This window comes from Sturnira hondurensis, unplaced genomic scaffold, assembly GCF_014824575.4.
Source record: "Sturnira hondurensis isolate 20B ecotype Veracruz unplaced genomic scaffold, ASM1482457v3 Scaffold0018525, whole genome shotgun sequence".
NCBI classification, from domain to species: domain Eukaryota; kingdom Metazoa; phylum Chordata; class Mammalia; order Chiroptera; family Phyllostomidae; genus Sturnira; species Sturnira hondurensis.
This window is the reverse complement of record NW_028091156.1, coordinates 3,920,917-3,942,607: the sequence shown is the minus strand read 5'-3', so window position 1 is coordinate 3,942,607 and position 21,691 is coordinate 3,920,917. Positions and strand designations below refer to the sequence as shown.

General features: G+C 48.1%; 2 protein-coding genes and 1 long non-coding RNA gene across 5 annotated transcripts in view; 2 read left to right on the top strand and 1 right to left on the bottom strand.

The window, feature by feature from the left end:
• The window catches only part of WDR26 (WD repeat domain 26), a 37,066-nt gene extending 30,797 nt beyond the window's left edge, over positions 1-6,269 (bottom strand). The window contains exons 1-3 of one of the 2 annotated variants that reach the window (XM_037069327.1): positions 5,326-6,269; positions 3,364-3,463; positions 3,159-3,263 (exon numbers count right to left, since the gene is read on the bottom strand). In XM_037069327.1, coding sequence (XP_036925222.1) covers positions 3,159-3,263; positions 3,364-3,463; positions 5,326-5,738 — 618 coding nt within the window. In that variant the 5' untranslated portion in view covers positions 5,739-6,269. The remainder of the gene's footprint in view (positions 1-3,158; positions 3,264-3,363; positions 3,464-5,325) is intronic. The other variant, XM_037069328.1, reaches the window with a different exon arrangement.
• Positions 6,269-21,691, top strand: part of CNIH3 (cornichon family AMPA receptor auxiliary protein 3) — a 157,425-nt gene continuing 142,002 nt past the window's right edge. Inside the window, exons 1-2 of one of the 2 annotated variants that reach the window (XM_037069329.1) lie at positions 6,269-6,472; positions 8,222-8,277. In XM_037069329.1, the coding sequence (XP_036925224.1) occupies positions 6,406-6,472; positions 8,222-8,277 (123 nt within the window). In that variant the 5' untranslated portion in view covers positions 6,269-6,405. The other variant, XM_037069332.1, reaches the window with a different exon arrangement.
• Positions 8,727-11,777, top strand: LOC119003133 (uncharacterized). Its single transcript, XR_005069880.1, has 2 exons — positions 8,727-9,023; positions 10,717-11,777. It is a non-coding gene; the product is annotated as an uncharacterized LOC119003133 (long non-coding RNA).

The following is a 21,691-nucleotide window of genomic DNA, read 5'->3' as shown; positions in this document are numbered from 1 at the left end:
ACACGCTGCTGGCCAAGCACAGAAAGAGATTTGGTTGAGGGAGAAAATGTTTATTCTCTTTAAAATCAGTTAAATTCAAATATTTGATACACAGGGGAAGAATGGAGAGTAAAACTGTACTTTCCAAAATTTAAGGCACAAAAATGCAAATACAGTTTCAAGAAAATAAACAACATTATGCTAATTACTTACTAAAAAGCTTGTTGAAAATAAGGCAAAATCGAAGTTTTCTGAGGTCAAGCCTTTACTAATAGTTTTTTTAAAAGATCATGAGTGTCTTAAGTGAAGAAGAAGGAAAAAAGAAAGGCAACTCTCCTTTTATCTTTCCCCAACTCCTAATTTCCCAGATTATTTCTGGTTGCTGATCATTTTGCAGCAGCTTTTAGCCCAGCAGTGTTTCCTCCCTTTCCTATCGGAAAGAAACTGGAAACTGAGAAGTGACCAGGACAGCCGGAAGGAAAGGCAGCCCCGCGTGGTAAATCTGGCTGCTGCGCCCCTGTGCTCCCCAATATCTGCATTGTTCTATCCTGTCCTCCCCAGAACGACACTGAACTCGGTGTGAAAAACTCAGAAGTTACGATACACAGGAAGTCTGTTTATCAAGGATAGCCTCTTAGCCAACCCGGCAGTGGTTCTGACTAACTCTGGAACAAGGTTATAAGCAAGTTGTATCAACTAAATGACTCAGAGGAAAGGGGAAATTATATTTAAACTATGGCTCTCAAAACTCCTCCGTATTTGACTTTAAAATATACTAGTTCTTTCTGTATATTAAGATTTGAATGCTTTTAAGTATATTTCTATTATATTAAAAAACAAAGAATCCAACATTTTTGGACACACGCAAGCAAATTTCCTGTTACTGATCTCAAATACCCACCCCAATTCCTCAGACATGGCTAAGTGTATCTGAACCCAAACTAAAGCATGTTGACTCATGAGCCCAGCTCTCAGAAAATCCAGAGCAAATTCATGTATTTCCAGTATCAGTTAACTGGAAACCATTTAAAAATATGGGGAGGAGGGGGTGGAGAGGGAAGAAGAATGGAGAGTGGATTAGGTCAATAAAAACATTCAGGTTTAAAAATAAAATACAATTTTGGTCTAGACTAAGTCATCAAATGTGTCTGGGTATACAGGCAAAATAATGATGTTAAAAAAACCCCAAAGAGTTGTCTTCTAAGGTATTATTACAGATTTATGCTTACATTAGATTATCTTCTGGAGATAGAGGCGGGTAAACATAATTGGAAAGGTGAAAAAATGCTGCACTGAATCTTTAAAAGCAATTGATTCATCAATGCTTAACGTGAGATAAAACTGGAACCCTTTCTTTGTATAAATACCTAAACAGTTTGATGGTGTGAGGCTCAGCCAGAGATTTAATCTTCATCTTTTATTAGATCCTAGAATGTTCTATAGACTGAACAGGCTGTAAAAAGAAAGGATTCCTCCTTATTATCTACAACTACCTTTCTTCAGGTTACATGCTGCTTCTAATGACGGTTTCTAATGAGTTAGCATCATAATCTAAATCCAATACAGAAGTCTCAAATTACTATTAAACCACAAAAAAACAGGAAGTAAGCCTATGCAAATTTTTGACCACTAAATTACAGCTATAATTTGGGTGAAGCTTAAAAAAAGGAAAACAGTCCTCCAAGAAATCACACCTTATTTAAAACAGCCCGCGGGCCAAGCCTGTGCTGTTGCTGCACGAGCCACGCTGCCCTGGCCACTTCTTGTCTGGCCACTTAACTGCCTTTATTTTATTTGAGGGTCACCTTTCCATTTGTCAGAGCCAACAATGAATGAGAAACTGGCCAGTTCACATGTACTAAGCATTTTTCTTTTTAAAACTCCAAACCCACTAATTGGGGAAAATTCAGCCCCTGGAAAATTTGTAATCCTTTTGAATACAGATGTTCATTTATTTTAACTTCTGTGTCTTCATTTTTTAAAATTTACCATGGAATTGATTATTCCATGAGTTAATTAATTATAAGTCATCTAATTCTAATAGCTGTTAAAAATTTGAGTATTTTAAATATTTACTAAAAGAAAAAAGATAATACGAAGATCAGCAGTTTAAATGAACCTGTAACTGTTCATTATTTGTTTGCACCTCTGGTTCACTTGAAGGTCATTCTCTAGGATCATATTATTATATAAAACTACATTAAGAATTTGAAAGCTCTTGCGTAATTAAGCTTTTTAAAAAACCTCAAAATGAAAACAGGAGACCCTATCAGGTTTATAGACAAAGGCAGAAAGATTAACGTTTGACCCAATTTTAAAAAACCAAAACAACACTGGTTACTAATATTTAACAAACAGCTGGCCTCCCTACCTCACTTTCCATTCACCCTTTCCCTCCCCCGGCAGACAGGAAACTGCCTCTGACAACAACCCCATCAGCTAGAAGTCAAGCAGCCAGTAGGCACAGGCTAGCAGCTGATTCTTCACGGCTCCTAATCACAAGCACTTAGGAGAACTTATCCCCTCCTCTCTCGCACCCCCATCTACTGAAGAATTAAAGCCTATCAGTGTAAGAGACTCATTAAGATTTATGAAAGACGCTAACAGGTCAAGTACGAAATTGATCTTGCTGGGGAAATAAGGCCAGTGAGTAGAGCCCAGTGGTCAAATTGACATACAAACCCCCCAACAAGAGTCATAAACATCACAAACTTTGACACTGTCAATTCACACAACTGGAATGCAAGAATGGAAAATGGTGAGCACACCAATGGGGCTGGTTTGAACAAACGACTCATTTCCAACTATCAGCTACATAAGGCTCTACATGCACACACCCAAACACATTCTTTACCAGCATGTTCAGAAGTTTAAATAATACATAATTTATCCTTGATTCTAGAAGTATAAAACTCCTGTAAATAGCACTAAAAGCATGGCCTTTCCATTTTATAGGTTAATTTATAAACCAGGTTCAAATGACACACTGACTACACGATCTTAAAAATACGAAACTCAAACTTTAAGACATCATCAACACTCATCCTAGTTTACAAATGTAATTACATAAAGTTCAATTCTTTTTAGGCCTTATCTTTTCTAAGAGGCAGAAGCTTACAGTTATCAATAACCTACTACAATAAGCATAAATGTGAAACTAAGAACAAAAGTGTATTTACCACAATTATTCCCAACAACGTTTGAGAGATTTCAAGTGCGCCTCTTACCACAATAGCATGAGGAGAATGCACTAAGGGCTTTAGTTCATTCAGGTCATTCTCTGCCTGCAAAAAGTGGCATAAGAGAAAAACAGAAATGTCATAGCCGGCACGTCAGGTACGTAACTTTAGCAGCAGTCACACAGCTCTATAGGCCCTACTTTACCTTATCCCAGTCTCCTTCCATGACATGATTTCGGAATTTGGTAGCAGAAGGATGTTCTAAACGACATCCTGACTCTTGCATGAGGAGATCAACAGTCTGGCTGCAGGAGAGATACAGTGTAAAAAAGACCTGGCCAACTTCAGGGTTCACTCTTCCAAACCAACTAATGTCTATGAAAACAGTTGCCGAAGTTTTTAAGCTAATCTCATGAAGAAAAAAGAAAGAAATAGCTTCCATGTGCCTGGCTAAAAACCAACTTGATTTTTAAACTGCCACCTTTGTTTTTGTCAAGGTATAAACCTTCCTGAAACTAAAAATCAGAGTCAGTTCTTCTTCCTACTTTTGCCACCTAACGCCTCAGGAGTTTTAATGAAGTAAGTATACAGTTTCTAAAAACAGTTTGTAACCAAATGGTTAAATAAATGGAAAAACCAGGATCTACCTACTAACACTGTTATATTTCGAAGGATAAAAAAATTGTGAGCTCCATACAAGGCCAGAGAGATGCCCTGTGTTAGGGAAGAGCCTTACGTCCAGATCTCATGCTCACATAGAAACTCTAGTAGGTCAGTCTTCAAAATTAAAATAAATCCAGCACCAAAAAATCACCCCCTTTCTCTCTACACTAAAAATAGCAAATTTACTACGGTGTAGGTTCCAAACAGTCACGAGTTATTCCCTCCTGCGGCTGTCAGCTTGCTTCTCGTCTCTGTAATTCGCTGTTAGCATTTACAAAACCTGTGTTCGTACTAATTCTTTTTCCTGCTTGTGAACAGAGGTGAAATCTTCCTATATTTCTGAGTGAAAAAGACTCATCGAATGCAGTTTCTCCCACCAGCTATTTTGATACCTAAGAACCTTCCTTTATCAGTCTGACATAGCTGTTTGTTTCAAGGCTTTCTTATTCAGCCCTATTTGTTTTTCAGCTCAACAGTGCAATCAATCACCTGCCTGAGAATCAAAATACTTATGCCACTTTTTAAAAGTGCCCTTTTCCCCCCATTCCCAGAACAAATCTGTAAATCCTTAACAACAGCATGGGCTAGCATAAGAGCTCATTTTAATCGACGCTGTGAAGCCAGGGAACTGACTGTTGCGTGTTTTCGCCCTTAGCACGATTCTGGGGCTCCCCCGCACTCCCACCAAGCCCCGCTTCCAGCCCGGCAGTTCCTCTTTGTGTGTACACACAACGGTGGTTTGGGGCCAAGGTCGCCGTCTACCTTCACCCTATTTTAGGTACGCAAGGCCACCTCCTAAATGGTATTGGACAATAAATGATTCACCAGATCAGATGTCCCTGTTTCAGAGGCAATCATGCCCGGCATTACCCCGGGATTTCAGCTGGGTTAGGGGTGGGCCTCTGGTTCACACGCAAGGGCCTTTAAATGGCATCAACACGGTGCCTCACTTCATTATCCCCATCAGATTTATTCAACCTCCTTCCCAAGGATCCCAGCCCCTCAGTTCCCATAAACACTTGTAGGTGATTGTCTTTCCTGATTGGTAGTTTGCCTGGGCTGTCTGTCATGGCTGGGGGTGGGGAGGTGTCCCACAAAGATGCCTCTGAGATATACTTGAAAAACAAATCCTCCAAGGTTCATTATTTCCACCAGCTCGCATCCACCCCTCCCCCAACACACACAGAGACACACTCGGCATGTCTTTATTGACAGACAATTAGGCTCTGAAGGTGTGTGGGGAGGGGGGAGATCTTTTGGGTTCTACCACCCCTGCTCCAAACCCCCACCCGCCTGTCCCGTCTGCCCATCTGTCAGACGGATTGATTTCCCCTTATTTCCCGTTCGGTCAGCTCCTCCTCCTCCTCCCGGGTCCGCCAGTCTGGGCTGCGTCCTCCCGTGTCCCAGGCCCTCGGTGCCCAGCAGACGTGCCCCTCGCAGCCCCCTCCCCCGCAGCCTCGGTCCCTCGGTCAGTCCCCAGCAGCTGCCTGTAAAGGATACTTACTTGAGCCCTAAGCCATTCAAGTGCTGTCCTATTAGCCTAATGACGTCCTCGTCCGACTGGGAGAGCCGTTTCTTTTTCTTGAGGCTGCTGCCCAGTTCTGGGGTGGCCAAGGAAGAGGAGGCGGCCGTGGTGGCGGAGGCAGCTGCGACGGTGGTGGCGGCGGCGGCGGCCCCGCCGGGGACCCCGTTATTGACATTCAGGCTGTTGCTATTGTTGCTGGCGGCGGAGGGGGCGGAAGGCAGGAGCCCGTTGGCGTGGGCCAGGTCCCCCGCGGCCGACGACGACGAGGGGGACGACTCCCCGTTCTGGGCCGACAGGCAGGCGAGTTCCTGGGTCTGTCCCTGGCCCCCGCCGCCCCCTCCGCCGCCGCCGCCGCCACCTCCTCCTCCTCCTCCTGCCCCATTGGCCTGCATGATGCCGCCGCTGACCAGGCTGTGGCCGCTACCTCGGTGGGGGACGGCGGCGGAAGGGGCAGCAGCCGGGGGGAGTCCCACCACTACCACCACGGAGGAGGAGGAGGAGGTGGACGACGAGGACGACGAGGACGAGGAGGACGAGGACGGAGGGGAGAGGCCTGCTCTGCCTGCCGAAGCCCCGGGCTCTCCTGCTCCCTCCGCCGCCGAGGCTCGGGGTTTCTTCCGCGGGGGCGGGGAGGCTCCGCCGGTGTCCGAGTCGGAGGAGGAGGAAGCGGAGGCCAGAGTTTCCTCGCCGAGAGAGGCCGTGGTGGGAAGCCGGGGGGGCGAGGCGGGGGAGGGGAGGCGGGGGCCGGGGCGGGGGTCGGGGTGAGGGGGGCCGGGGCGGGGGTCAGGGTCGGGGGGAGAGGAGGGGCGGAGGAGGGAGAGGAGGAGGGGGAGAAGGAGGATCCGGGCCCTTTCCCCCCCCCCTCCCGGAGGCAGCTCGGGGTGCGCGGCCCGGGGGTCGCAGCGGGGCGGCTGCTGGGGCGCGGGGCCCGCCGCTGGGCTAAGCCCCGGCAGTGGCGGCGGCGGCGACGGGCGGCAGCGGAGGCAGCTGCCGCCTCTGTGCTCGGGTCCGCTCCGCTCCGCTCCCTGGTGTGTTGATTCTTCCCCCAGCTGCTGCCTAATGGAGTCCAGGCGCTCGCGTCACAGGAAATGCCTATACTGCCCTCCTCACTCACTTCCGGTGGCAGGTATGGAACCTATAGGGGGCCTGTCACCCGGCACGTGCGCGGGGGGCCGGCCGGACCGTGAGGGGCGGGGTGCCCGCGGGCCGGCGGGGCCCGACCCGACCCCGACCCGACCCGATGGGGAGCGGGGCCCGGCCTCTCCCGGCGCCCGGCGGCGCCGCCTCGGCCAGGAGTAAGTCTGTCCCCGCCCTCGGAGGCCGGCGGCGGGCCGCAGCGCCGCGTTCGCGGCGCGAGTGTGTGCGTGAGGACCGCCTGTGACCCGCGAGTGTCCGACGCGCGGAGGGACGGCGCGTCGCGCATCCCGGGCTGGGGCTGGGGGGCGCGCAGGGGGCGAGGAGCTGCCGGCACTTCGGGGCGCGGGGCGAGGGTAGGCCCTGTCCCCGCACTCCGCGGTGGCCGGGACTAAGACCGGACCCCCGCTCCTCCGAGTGGCGTGGAAAAACTCCGGTTCCCGCACCGGGTGCCACGCGCGCGGGCAGCCTTGGGGCCACCCCGGGAGGTTTGACAGCAGCGGAGGAGAACCCGTGCGCGACTCCGGAAGCGGAGGGAACCTGTCAGAGCCGCGCCTGGCGGGGACCAGAAGTCGCGGGCGGAGCGCGGGTGTGCTGGGCGGGCAGGGTCGGGGCGCGGGTCACGCCGGCGCTCGGCCGGCGCGGAGCCCCCTCCTCCCGTCCAGCTGCCGCCTGAGTCACCGCCCCGTTTAGGCGGCAGGAACGCAGAGCCAGCACTCGCCTCCCAGACGGGCTTCCTGCGGACAGTGCAGCCTCCACTCGGGCGCCAGGCTTGAAGCTCTGGGTGAAATGGGAGGCTTGTGGGTCACCGTGACTTACCTGTTCCCGTGGATGTAAAACTGCGCTGAATCGTGACCCTGGGTGAACAGACCGTCCTGCTCGGCAGGACCCCAAACTACTTACACTAGTTTGATCGGTAGTAATCACGCCTGATATGTGCAAACGTTTCCTCAGAAATCGAAAAAAAATCTTTCAAATAGTTTCCCTGTTGAAAAGCTAGAATCTCAACTAAGGTATCTTAGATCCTTGGATTTTACAGAATTAATAACTCAGAGTAACTTTGTGAGGCCCTGGGAGACAGCCCTTTTTAATAGAAAAATCATTTTAAAAAATGATGCTGATGGTGCATCTGAGCTTTGTGGATTCGTAGACCGGAAGGAGAGACAGGAAGACCAGTGCAGGGTCCCGCGGAGATTTAGCTCTGTGGTTCCCTGCCCTTCGATCTGCTGCCAGGTGGCCCTGTCCTTCTTGCAAGGTGACTCATTGGGCGTGCTGCTGACCTGGGAGAGACCCGCGTCCTAGCTAAGGTTCGCAGGGCACGGTCATTCTGTCCGGTAGAGCCTGAATTGTTAGTTAACACCTTCAGAGATGCTGTTTGTATATTAACTTTAGACAAGCTTATTATTAATTTTATTGTTATCGTTTATACGAAATTTAATTTTGGCAAAAAAACCCATCATTCATGGGGCCCATACCAGGATGGAGGATATGCTTCTGAATAAAGTCTACAGCTTTTGTAGAGGAAGCAATCAGTTAGTGGTAGCTACAGACAAGGCTCGCACTTCATTAAAAGGGTAAAAAGACAAAGAAACGGGACAGAACTGCTGTGGACACTCCACATGGTTAGCCCAGCTTTTCTGTGCTTTATGTGCCCAAGAGTGATCTTGCTAGAATTCTGCATTCGTGAAGTCCCCGTGTCCTGACCACACCCTCCACTGTCTCCCTACCCTTCTGATTGCAGTCACTGGGACATCCTCCGGACAGCCTTTCCTGACTTCCAGCCTCCCAGTCCTCATCGTGAGTATCGTTTATGCAGGCTTCCAGTTTTGAAGGCTGCGTGTATTTTTTTTTAACTTGCGAAGACTCCCCTCAAGTCATCAGAGAGGAGCCTGTTCTAGACCTTTGTCCCCTTGATTTACCTTCCCCTTTCCACCCTCTTCCTGGTAAAGACTGAGATGGATTTGGGAAAAAACGTTGAGGTTGTCTTTGAGGAAAGATAAATGAACATGTATACTTAGGACATTTTCAAAAAAGTTTGAAAAACACTCATCTAGGACAGTCCTGACTGATAGAAACTCAAGAAATAGTTGTTAGGGCACTCCCTGGTTGGTGTGGCTCATTGGATTGAACTGTGGCCTGGGAACCAAAGGGTAACCAGTTCGATTCCCAGGCAGAGCACATGCCTGGGTTGTGAGCCATGTCGCCAGTAGGGGGTGCTCGAGAGGCAACCACACATTAATGTTTCTCCTTGTCTTTCTCCTTCCCTTCCCCCTCTCTAAAAAAAAAAAAAGGAAGAAAGAGATCGGTGTTAGATATCTGAATGACAAATCGCTAGTACTGTCCAAGGCAGTGTCTTAATTGTAAAAATTGAGCTATGAGATTCTTTAAAAAGCTGAGATAAAGGGTGTTTATAATAAAATATAAACCAAATTATCACAGACTCCTTCTGTAAAACTAGTGGAGACTGTTATTCTTCTGTCAAGGTTTAAGTTTGGTATCTCGACCTGGTACTCAGCAACATTCATTTTATTCAGTTTATAAAAGTTCTGTTAGACTTTCGCCAAGATGGAGGCATAGGTGGAAACACTGTGCCTTCTCCCACAACCAAGTTTGAATACAACAAAGGTTTGGTAAACAAAGACACAGCCAAAGAACAAAAAATTGAACTATACAGAAGTCCAACAACAACTAACCGTTCAACCGGGACCAGTAAGAGGGGTGGAGCCAGCAGCAGAGCAGGGTCGGGCAGGAAGGATCCCCCGACCCAGGCGCGTAGGCAGCTGGAGTAGCAGCGCAGACCCAGTGAGGGTGCGGGGCGGGCTGGCTGTGGTCACACATTCGCGTGCAGTGGGATGGACGCGCAGCCCCAGCAGTGGGAGGCGGCAGAGGGGACCACCATTGCTTTCCTTTGACCCCCACCCCCACATACAGCATCACAGCCCAGCAACTGAATGGCCCAGCCCTGGTGAACACCTAGGGCTCTGCTCCTCATACATAACAGGCATGAACAGTCTAAAATATGGCTCAAAAAGAACTCAAAGCCCCAGAGCCCATAACTCTAAGCGACCGAGAAATAGCGAACCTCTCAGACGCACAGTTCAATACACTGGTGATCAGGATGCTCACAGAACTGGTTGATTATAGTCACAAATTAGAGGAACATATGAAGGCTAAACTAATTGAAATGAAGGGAGATGTCTAGGAAACCAATAGCGATGGAAAGGAAACTGGGACTCAAATCAATGGAATGGACCAGAAGGAAGAACGAAACATCCGACCAGAAAGGAATGAAGAAATGAGAATTCAAACCAATGAGGAGAGGCTGAGGAACCTCCAGGACATCTTTAAACGTTCCAACATCTGGATTATAGGGGTACCAGAAGAGGGAAAGAAACAGCCACGAGTGGAACACTTATTTGAACAAATAATAAAGGAGAACTTCCCCAGTCTGGCAAAGGAAATAGACTTCCAGGAAATCCAGGAAGCTCAGAAAGTCCCAAAGAAGTTGGACCCAAGAAGGAACACACCAAGGCACATCATAATTACATTAGCCAAGATTAAAATGAAGGAGAGAATCCTAGAAGCAGCAAAGATAAGGGGACTGTCACCTACAAAGGCGTTCCCATCAGACTGTCAGCGGATTTCTCAAAAGAGACCTTACAGGCAAGAAGGGGCTGGAAAGAAGTATTCCAAGTCATGAAATCCAAAGACCTACATCCAAGATTGCTTTATCCAGCAAAGCTTTCGTTTAGAATGGAAGGACAGATTAAGTGCTTCTCAGATAAGATCAAATTCAAGGAGTTCATCATCACCAAGCCCTTATTATATGAAATGTTAAAGGGGCTTATCTATGAAAAAGAAGATGAAAAATATGAACTGTGAAAGGACAGCAAACACACAGTTATTAACAACCACACCTAAAACAAAAGCAAACCAAGAGAACAGCTAGATCAGGAGTGGAACCATAGAAATGAAGAACACGTGGAGGGTTAGTAACAGGAGAGTGGGAGGAGGAGAAGGGAGGAGAAGGTACAGTAAATAGCATAGATGGTAGGTAGAAAATAGATAGGGGGGAGGGCAGGAATAGTGGGGGAAATATAGAATCTAAAGAACTTGAGACACATCATAAACTAAAGGGGGGGAATGGTGGGGGAGGGGTGTGCAGGGTGGAGGAGAATTAAGGGGGGAATAGAACAACTGTAATGGTATAATCAATCAAATATATTTTTTAAAAAGTTCTGTTAGGAAGAGGTAGTTTTCAGGATTTCAGGCATCCGTGGGAAGGGATATATTTGCATTTACTTCTCTAGCTTCGCTCTTAGCTTCTCTTTGTCTGGAGTTCTAAAACTGGTGTGCCAGACTTGTTGGAAGTGGGTGGGCGTGGGAGAACTCAGGAAAGAGCACAGTTCCTGGAGTTCGAACACTTAGCCAATTGGCCTTGGGCAGGTCACTTAACTTTGCTGCTCCACAGTCATTTCACCTTTGAAGTGGGCACAGTGAGTGACATTGGCCTACTTGCTTCATAGAATTGATGTGTGAATCAACCAATGTAACAGATACTTGGAGAAAGACTATGTTGAAAAGTTTTGGAATATAATTTAAATCCTCCATCATTTCCAAAAGGATTTGAGGCCACTGAGTGCAAAGATACAAGAGGTCTTATTATTATTAATATTTCTGAGCTCTGCACTCTGTAGCCACTTTTGGACCCCACTCTGCCACCCAGCCGAAGGCCCGTGCACCTCCAGGCAGACACCTGTGTATGTTGGTGTCTTCTGTGGGCTGGGTGTTCCCAGTAGCTGTGTGAAGGGCGCAGTCATCCGGCCATTTGGCCTGCTGTCCCACGCCCGGCTCTGCAGCGCTTGCTACCATCCCCTTCTACAAGCATCCGTTCATGCCATGGACATTCGGTGCACGCTGGAAGTCGGCTGGGGCGGCCACTGGGTGGATCTGCGTGCAGAGGCAGGGCTCCTGCATTGTCACGTGCACCTGTACACTTGGAAGGGAGCCGGCTGTTCTGTAGAGAGAGCTCTGTCAGCAGGAAAGGGTCCTTTGCTCTGTGGCCCCTCCAGCGGGTCCTGAGATCCATAGGGTGGAAGTCATAGTGCCTCAGTGAATTTTCTGGAGGGACTCAAGTAAACCAATGAGGCTGGATTGTTCTTTTCTCACCGCACTGCTGGGTAGGCCGCTGGGAGCAGCTTGTACGCGCTGCCCTGACTTTCGTGGTGAGTCACACTGAAACACAAAAGCCAAACGTGTTCACGCTAAGCTGCGTGTGCAGTGATGACACTCTCTGAAGAATCGTGTGTAAGAGCAAGCAGAATGTGGCAGTCACGTGTGCGAATATGGAAATAGTGTCAAGTAAAAAAGCATGTAACAACGTGTATAATGAGATTCATTTTGGTTAAAAAAAAGAATATTGTGCATACAATTTTCTTCCTTGTAGGACAGAAAAGCACAAACAGTGGTTAACCTTTGGCTGGAAGGACTGGGGTGGTGAGGAGGGGATTCTCATTTTTTCCATTTGCTCCTCCTCTTCAGTGTTTGTGTTTTCTAGCTACGTGTAAGCTTTTATTGTGACGACCTGTTATTTGAATTCTTTCGTTTTTTGTGTTAATACATGTGTTATTGTTAAAGCACTTAACAAATTTTTGAAACGACATCCTAAAGCCATCAAAATATTCATGAGACTTTAATCATAATAAAACCAGGCTGGATAAAGCAGTGCTGTGCGTATTTGACAGGCATTAACTATATTTGTTATTTTAAAATCTCCTTTCCCTCACCTGCACCTCCTGTGTTCTCAGATGGCTGACTGCAGACACACACCCCACCTCTCATTTGGTTAGATTCATCTGGGGCATAAAGGGCATAAGACATTCCTATTTATTAACTTTCACAGGTGGATGAATAATTGATAGCCCCTGGAGCCCGGGCAGAGCAGACAGCTGGCCCTTGGGGCAGCCTCCCTTACTCCCAGTTCTGTGCATGCTGCCCCCCCTCCTGGCACCAGCATAACCATTGAAAATGAGGGTGAAACACAGCCATGATGGTTAACAACAAACAGGTTCTGACTGTTATGAGAAAGTAAGGTTTCCACATACGTATATGCAGCCCGTACAGAAGAAATGGCCTAAATGGCTGGAGTGTTAAAAATTTGAACGAGTACAGTAGGTAATTATTCATAAAATTAAAAAAAAACCTGTTGAAAAGACCTCTGGATTCCTTCAGTTAATTGTTTTTATTCTAAAGCTGCGGTCTTTACTAAATAACATTAAATGTCTACGCCCATATGAAACATTGTAATAGCTGAAATTTTATGAGTGCCGGTTATTAACAGCAAAGGAACGGAACGGTAGCTCTTGACTTCTTTCCGTGGCTGAGGGAGCTGTGCTCGGCCGAAGCAGGACCCGCGGGGCTTCAGAGACTCGCCGTTTCCTCTAGTGTGAGTGGGGTTTCCACCCCCGCACACGAGCAGCCTCTCTGAGCGCCTTTCTGCACCAGAAGGACGCCTGGTTTCCTGCTCTACCTCTGATCCTTATCTCAGAGTGTCTTGGTCTCTATCTCTAAATTAGTGACAAATACAGTGGGCATAGATAGACACAGGTGTGCTTCTACCGCACTTCTCTTGGCCGCAGAGTTTCAACTACGCCGTTCCTCTCATTTTGTTTCCAAGTGTCCGCCCTTTCCACTCTCAGCCTTTCTTCCCAGTGATGGCGCGTGCCCAGGGCACAGGTTTGGTAACAATAAAATAACACTGTGAGCTAACGCCGACCAGGCATTGTTTTAAGTACTTTATTCATACTGTACTATTTAACTTTCTCAGCAGCCTGGTGATGTGCATGCGATGAGGACCCCCATTTTACAGGCGATAAGCTGAAGCACAGAAAACTTGGGGGCCCATAGCTGGCACGTGGGAGAGTCGCGTGCTCCTTTTGGACACTCCGCCGCTTCCCAGAGACGGCTGGTGTTGGTCTGAAAAGCACCCGTTGCTTAAATTGCTCGGAGTCAGAAGAAGGAAGGGAAGCAAGTCCTATAAATTAATGTTTGCACTTTGCCCTTTTTGTGTATGTGAAGCCTGGGGCCTCACCTTCGAAGCCCTCCTCGTTTCATCAGCCTAATTAGTAGCAGATAAGTGAGCCCAAGAGGGAGAGTAAAAGGTTTTTCTTCCTCTAAAACCGACCACAGGGAGCGCCTGCAAGCTCCTTATCAGAGACACAGCTCATTCCTCCGAGAAGCCCTGCGGAGACGCTGCGCTTTGCCTAAAAGGGACCGCACACCAAGCCAGATGTAGCCTGGAGATGACAGGTTACACCTTGAACTGGTGAAGGAGGACCAGAAGGAGTGGCTGACTTTTCTTTCCCTTTGAGCAAGGAGAGCGCCAGACCCGGAGGGCTCCCTGGTGATGTTTTAAGTTGGGAGGCCCCAGCCAGGTCATTTGTACGCTGCCGCCTTGTGTCTGTCTTGGGAGGGTCTCTGAACCGAGCAAGCCCACACTAGTGCGGGACCCCGGCGGAAGAAAGGCAGACTTGACTTGCAGAAGAATTCATACTTGATTCCAGTAGGAGCTCCAGCCCGGTCAGCTGTCGAGGGAGCCGCCGATGACTGTGGCAATGCTGGAGGGGGACGGGATGAGGAGGGTCAGTGCAGGAAGGCCACAGGGGCTTCTGTTAAGAGTCTGCTCTTTCAGGGAGGGCACCAGGCTGCTTAGATGCCTCAGGTGGGCATATACCCCAAAGATACGGGTAAAGGATTACTCCGCCTTACCCAGGTGCCCAGGAATTGTTTTCTCCTCTGTCGGCTCTGAGAAGAGGCGCTCTTAGCCTCCTGTGCTGGGCAATGTCACGCGTGGAGCGGCTCTCCGCTATTTCAGCTCCTCAGCCTGATACGGGAGGAGCAGCCACGGTGGCTTCTGGAGGTCCCTGTAGCCTGAGGGGTCAATGTTTATGGTTTCCACCATCACTACCTAATATTGTTTGATTAGGTTGGGAAGGGTAGAAGAGAGGAGTCGTGAATAGCCAAAAGACCATACAACCTGGGATTCACTGTGATTTTAAAAAGGTTTCATTATGCAAGATTTTAAACCAACACGGAGGCAGAGAGAGGAGCACTGAGGTTCCCGGGTGCCGTCATCCAGCTACGGCAGCCATCCCCCCCCATCTAGTTTGGATTATTTTTAAGCAAATTCAAGATATTACTTTATTTATAATGTGCATTTGTACTTCAGTATGTGGCTCTAAAAGATAAGATGTCTCTTTTCAAAAGTATTATATTTATTTACTTTTAGAGAGTGGGAAAGGGAGCAAGAAAGAGGGAGAAAAACATCGGTGTGCCTGGTGGATCAAACCAGTGACCTTTTGGTTGGTGGGGCAATGCCCAGCTCATGGAGCCGCACGAGTCAGGGTGAGCTAAGACATCTATTCAGGCCCTGGCTGGTGTGGTTCAGTGGACTGGGCGCGGGCCTGCAAACCAAAGGTTGCCGGTTCGATTCCCAGCCAGAACACATGCCTGGGTTGCAGACCAGTGCAAGAGTCAACCACACATTGCTATTTCTCTCCCTCCCTTCCCTTCTGTCTAAAAATAAATAAATAAAAATTTTTAAAAAGGTGTCTTTGAAAATATTGCCATAATATTACCATGATATCTAAAAATCTAATAATCCCTTAATTATCATCATTATGCAGTTAGTGTTCAAGTTCTTCAACTGTCTAATAGTCTTTTTTTTTTTTAAGAGAGAGAGAGAAACATCAATGTGTGGTCGCCTCTCACATACCCCACACTGGAGACCTGGCCCACAACCCAGGCATGTGCCCAGACTGGGAATCGAACCAGCGACCCCCTGGTTCACAGGCTGGCTCTCAATCCACAGAGCCACACCAGCCAGGGCTCTCATAATCTCTTTTAACAGTTGGCTTGTGTGAAGCAAGATCCAAACAAGGTCCACACGTTCCATTCGGTTGGTGTTATTTCTAAAGTCTCTCTTTTTTAGGAAACACTGTATTGAAGTATACTATAGAGAGAGGGGTGTACACATCCTTAAGTGTCCGACGCAGCGAATTTTCTCCTGCAAAACTGCCTCCCATGTGATGAACTAGAATATTACCAGGACCCCAGTAGTACCTTATTGTAGTTGTAATTTGCATGTCTCTGATGACTAATGATATCGAGCTCTTTCAAATGTATTTCCGGGGCCAGTTGGATATTCTTCTTAATGAGGTGCCTTTTCAAGTCTTCCGCTCCTCCCCCTTTTAGAGTTGTGTTTCCAGTTTCCTGTCGACTTGCGGACTCCGTTGTGCATTCTGGGTGTGAGTCCTGTGTCAGACAGATCTACTGCGAATTTCTTCTCCCACTGTATGGTTTGCTTTCACTCTCTTAATGGCGTTTTGATGAGCAGAAGTTCTTACTGAAATCCGCTTCCCCAATTGTTCCCTTTATGGCCTGTGCTTTTCGTGGCCTACTTTAGAAGTCACTGCCTGTCCTCAAGGGCATGAAGATGTTCTCCTTGCTTAGTCTCTGGAAGTCTCAGGGTTTTGCCTTTCCAAATGATGTCTATAGTCCTAGAATTGATTGGGGGTTTTTGGGTGACAGTTGTGAGAGAAAGGCTGAGGGTGGTTTGCTTTTCCATGCGGCTATCCAGATAACCCAGAGCCACTCGGAGACGACCTGCCGCGGTGCCGTCGCCAGGAATTGGAGGACCGCACACGTGTGAGCCTGTTCCTAAACTCTCTGTCCCCCCTTGGGTTCCTTTGTGCTTCAGTTGACAAGACTGTGTGCTAATGCCACATGGCTTAGCTGCTGGAGCTCTGTAGGTTTTGTCATCTGGGGGTGTGAGTCCTTCAACTCCGTTTTTCTTCTTCAAGGTCGTCCTGGCTGTTCTTGTCCCTTTGCATTTTATAGGAGAAAATAGAATCATCTTTTCAATGTCCACACAAATAGTGCTGAGATTTTGACTGGGATTGAATGAAATCTATAGATTTGGGGGGGAACAAGTAGATTTATGACAGTGAACCTTTGTGTCTAGGAACGCGGTGTATCCATGGACACAGGTCTTCTTTCGTTTTTCTTGGTGATGCTTGTTGGTTCTTCTGGGAGCCCTTACGCCCCTTTTTTAGATTCTCTGTGTTGGGTGGTGGTGATGCTAATGTAAATGGCATTATGTTTTAAAACTTTATTTTCTTCTCTCTGGTCTAATGTAGAGGCTTGACAGGTACTTCATCATCAAAGAGCAAAGTTCCCATTAGAACTGCCCTTCAGTCTTGAATGAAGCATGTCTTTACAGTTTATCCTTCCTTCCACTTACCCCTTATTGAACACTACAGCCGGCCCTTCATCCTTTCAAAGGATCAGGCATAAACTCTGCCTTCGGGCTCTCATCGCTTTCCCGGTGCCCCCAGTGCTAGTAGGAATCATAGCCTACGTTCACTGAGTGCTTGCTCTGTGCTCGGCACTATTCTCAGTGCTTGATAAATTTTAACGTATTTAATCATCACAGCTTATGAAGAAGGTTAGAGAATATTGTTACTTGACAAGGGCAGAAACCAAGGCACAGAGAGGCTAGATAACTTGCCCCAGGTCACACAGCTTGCAGATGGCGCATCCAAGATTCAAACCCAAGCTGGCTGGCCCTGGAGCCCATGCTCTTATCATTTTGTAGCCACTTAGGTGGCAGCAGCAGATGGGGGCTAGAGCAGGAGAAAAGAAAGAAACTGGGGAGGGAGACCCGCAGGGCGTCTGGCCAGACAGGCGTCTCAGTACTTGCTTTTGAGCACCTGTGAGATGCCCCTGTAGACTGAGAAATATCTCAGGGTTGGGGTGCAGGCTGCTTTAGAGGGGTCTGGGGTCCAAATGAGCAGTTAAGGTCAAGAGAAGAGAAACATAGGTAAGGTGATCAGAATTTGCTCTTTCGATCAGATTTACAGACTGAAGAACTGTTACATCGATTTGGTTTTCAATCGTAACACCTTAAAATTTCCTTGGAGTAAGTGGAGTCATGACTTCTGGTCTGTTCTTTCTCCGAGGTGACAGGCGCGTCTATATTTAGACCAATAGTCATGCTTCTGTGGCGATGGATCAGTGTGTGTCTCCAAAAATGGCTGTGCATTAAAGTAATAGCCCATGTGTCTCTGTGAACAAGAAACCCCTCGGGCTGCAGCCTCGATGCCCGCGTGCCAGCGGGACTTCTGCACAGGTGTCCTTGTTCAGCAGGTGAACCACCGTTTGAGCCAGGGCCGTAGACAGCCATTCGGGCAAGTGTCCGTGGGCCGGTGCAAGCAGGCAGACTCAGACGAAACAGATTTGGGGCTTCACGGCCTGAACCACGAGAACCGACAGTTCCGCCAACAAAAGCACAACCTGGGATTTTCTTTAAGGCCCTTCCCTTCTCTCACCGCCTGCATTTTGTGTGTCACCGTGCTCCGTAGATCCTCCGTTTCTAGTGGCTTTTAAATAGTCTTTTCTTTCTCTGTGGCCACTAATAGTTGGGGTCCTCCACCTCTTTTCCACTTGGATTGGACCACAGCCTCCCGGGTGCTTTGTCCTTCTCTCTCATTAGTCGCCTTCACTGACGCCAAAGCTGTCTTTCTAAAACAAAAGGTCATCCTGTCACTTCCTACTTAAAATGATCATAATACTTCCAATGCGTAGGGGAGTAAAGCCTAATGTCCAGAGGCTGGCGCAGGAGGCTCCTTAACAGCCGGCCCCTGCCTCTTCCAAGTCCTCAGTCCCCTCGCTCCTTCCCTGGTGGCTCTCGGACCCGCGGTCCGTCCTCAGACTTGGTGCATTCGTCGTGATGTTTCTCAGCAACGTGCCTCCCCTGCCATCCCAATTCTCACCTTTGCCCTTTGGCCAACTTCTAACCTTTCTGTAGAGAACGTCCTCATGCTCCTCATGGGCAGAGGGCTTGGTGTACGCCTAGAAAGCCTTTCCCCTTCCGTACTGTGCGGTAGGAATGTCTGTCTGCTTTGGTAGACTGTGGCGTCCTTCAAGGAGGCTCTTGGTCCTTATTGTTTCCTGAGGGGCCCCATGAGCGCTTCACAGCATTTGCAGAGTGCATTCTTCCGTTCGTCCAACTGTCCGTCCACTCTTTCAACTAACATATTCGCCACATTCAAGGCACTGTTCTAGCCTGGAAATATGCAGCCAATAAGACACCAAATTCTTATTTCCACCGAGCTTGTATACTAGTGAGAGAAGATGGGCAATAAGAGAAGAAAGAAACAGGAACTGTGTTAGGTGGTGTGAATGCTAGGCCAAACACTGAGGTAGGGTCAGGCAACCCGGAATGCAGGGAAAACTTTTGTTGGACGGCCAGAGAGGCCCCCCTGAGGGGTGGGATCTGAGGGAGCTACTCTCGTGAAGGTCAGAGTCAAGAGTGTTCCAGGCAGAAGGATGGGTTCGCACGCCCTGGCTGGGCAGCTCACTTGGTTAGAGCATCATCCCGATATGGCACAATGGTTGCAGGTTTGATCCCCAGCCAAGGCGCATGCAAGAACCAAGCAGTGAATGCATAAGTAAGTGGAACAACAACCCGATGCTTCCCTCCCTCCCTCTGTCTCTAAAATCAACAAGGCAATGCACACAAAGAAGAAGAGATTACAGGAGCCTTAGGGTAAGAACCAGCTGATTCAGAACAAACACTGGTTACCCAAAGCCAGGGCACAGTGAAAAAAATACCTCTAAGAGAGACAGAACCAAGGCGATAGATCATACTTGGCTCTGGAGTCAAAGGCAACTCGTCCTTTAAAACATATTGGATACTTACTGGCAGCTGCCAGCGGCAAAATAAAAAGCCCCGTTGTTCACAACTGAGGCACAAACGCACTTAGATGTGCAGGTGCCGAGTACCCCTCCCACTCCACCTGAGGCCGAGCTGTCTGTCAGGATGCGCTGCTGTGGGAAGATGCGCCCGTCGGAACTCACTGGGCTCTCTGTTCCCCTGCCTCCCTTTGCCCAAGCCACACAGTCTCAACCACAAGAATGTGAATACTTTGACTTGCCCTGAAATGTGCCTATTTTTAACCTTCACAGCAGGGAAAAAGCCTCTAATTTACCCATCTTTCATCATTTTCCCACTGAATATTTTTTATTCCCCTACTGTGCCCCCAGTGGCGGGGGGGGTGGGGGGATGGTGCTATATCTGAAATGCGGTGTGTGCCTTTGCACAGGGCGAGCTGTGTGCCCGTGAACACACGTGGGCTGCGGCCAGGGTTACGTAATGAGAGCTGTTCTGAGTACAGTTGGCTCACGCAGAAGGCCACGATGTGGCAACTCCAGATCTCGTTGCAGAGAGGCCGAGCCCGAACTCGCACAGTGAGAGTCGCGGCTCAGGGCAGCCTGCTGGCCAGCTTCGTCTTCTGACTCACAGTGTTCCCTGGAAGCCTTGGGCTTGGGTTCAAAACGCCCAGGAGAGCTCTGTCTCCTAGAGGGGCAATTCCTGCCGTAGTCAGGGTGTACAGGAGAGACACAATTTGTATTTTCTGTGGGGGGCGGGGGGCTCTCACAGAGAGGTCAGGCCGGCGAAAGCGTTCGTGTTCTCGAGCCTACGTCAGCCAGCTGGCTTGGCCACACCAAGGCCATGTCTGGACAGTGCGATGAACCCTGCTATGGCACAATTTTTGTTGTTTTCCTTTTAATGTTTCTGGTTATGCTTGCGGGACTTGACCATCCAAAAAGCTTATTTAACTATGCAGTATAATAATTTAGGGTTAGGAGTTTGGCATGTCCAAACTTTTCAGAGCAGGTAACTGAGGCCCAGTGGCAGAGAGGGTTGGTGTCAGAACTAGGTCTGTGATTCCTGGGTTCCTGCCTTCTAGGTTAGTTCTCCTATGGCCAGTCATGCTACCACTAAGCCATTGAAGGGAGGCAGCAGACTGGCAAGCTGATGACATTTTTTTAAGCTAATAAATAGTTCATATATAAATATGGGGAAATTATACAGAAGAATGGGGATCTGTGGTTTCTGCAGAAAGACTTGGGTCCACACTCTGCGAGACCAACTGTTGGTGCTAACAGTGGCTCCTGCTTCTCACGGAGGTTATGTGCTCTCCAGTTGACCACAGTCTCCACTACTCCCTATTGCCTCCCAAACACTGAGGTTGACTGTCAGCTTGCCATTTATGCTCACACTTGTGCAGTTGTATTTCTGATAGTAGAATTAAGAGTAAAGTAAGCTAAAAAGCCAGTGTTTCGGGGCCAAAAGAATACAGCTCAAGATGGTATTAGGAAACAAATCTATTTGGTAGCTGAAAGGCTTTGGAAGTTGCAGCTCTTGTCATAAACTCTGAAACCATAATCAGAAGAACTTCGGCCCTGGCTGCTGCGGCTCAGTGGATTGAGTGCTGGCCTGCAGACCAAGGGGTTGATGGTGTGATTCCCAGTCAGGACACATGTCTGGGTTGTGGGCCAGGTTCCCTGTTGGGGGTGTATGAGAGGAAACCACACATCAATGTTTCTCTCCCTGTCTTTACCCTCTCTCTGAAAAGAAATATTTTTTTAAAAAAAGAAGAACTGGGATACATCTTTTCACCGTGAGGTTGTATTACAGCGTTGATATGAGTTGAGAGAAGATTGTCATAGCACGGATCAGAGAAGAGTGGAACAAAGCGGGGGAGGGGGCCCTCTTCTCCCTTTGCCCCATATAGAGCTATTAAAACGGAAATCTGGTTGTTTGACACCGAGTCAGGTTGTCCCAAGGATTGTGCATTAAGAACTCTTCGTGTTGACGTTCGGCAGGATAATTTGGAACCGTTTTGTTGCATTCCGGACAGTGTGTCGTTATAGCAACAGAGCTGTACTGAGTTTCCTTGGCCGGTGGCTAAACATGAACTTGCTTAGAGGAAATGTACTATATTCTTCTAGGAAATAAGTTGCAAATAAGCAACACCCCAAATATACTACACTTGTGGCTTCTTAAATAAAAGATGTCATGCTTATCTACCCAATATTGTGAATAGTACTACTTATAAGCTCATTTCTACTTGTGATTTTTTTCTGGTCTCTGCTTCTAGCTACCCAACTAATATTTCTAATATTTCAATTCTGCCAACAAATACTTCTTTGGCAAAGCCAGGAGGCTCTGTAAAGGCTGAGCAGTGACCCAGTGTATTGTGCTGAACGTAATCCAAGTGTCAGAGACCGTCCAGGACCAGGAGAACCAGCCCTGTCCTGTTTCTACAGGTTTCTGTCAGTCTTTATCTTCCTGGTGTCTGTCACT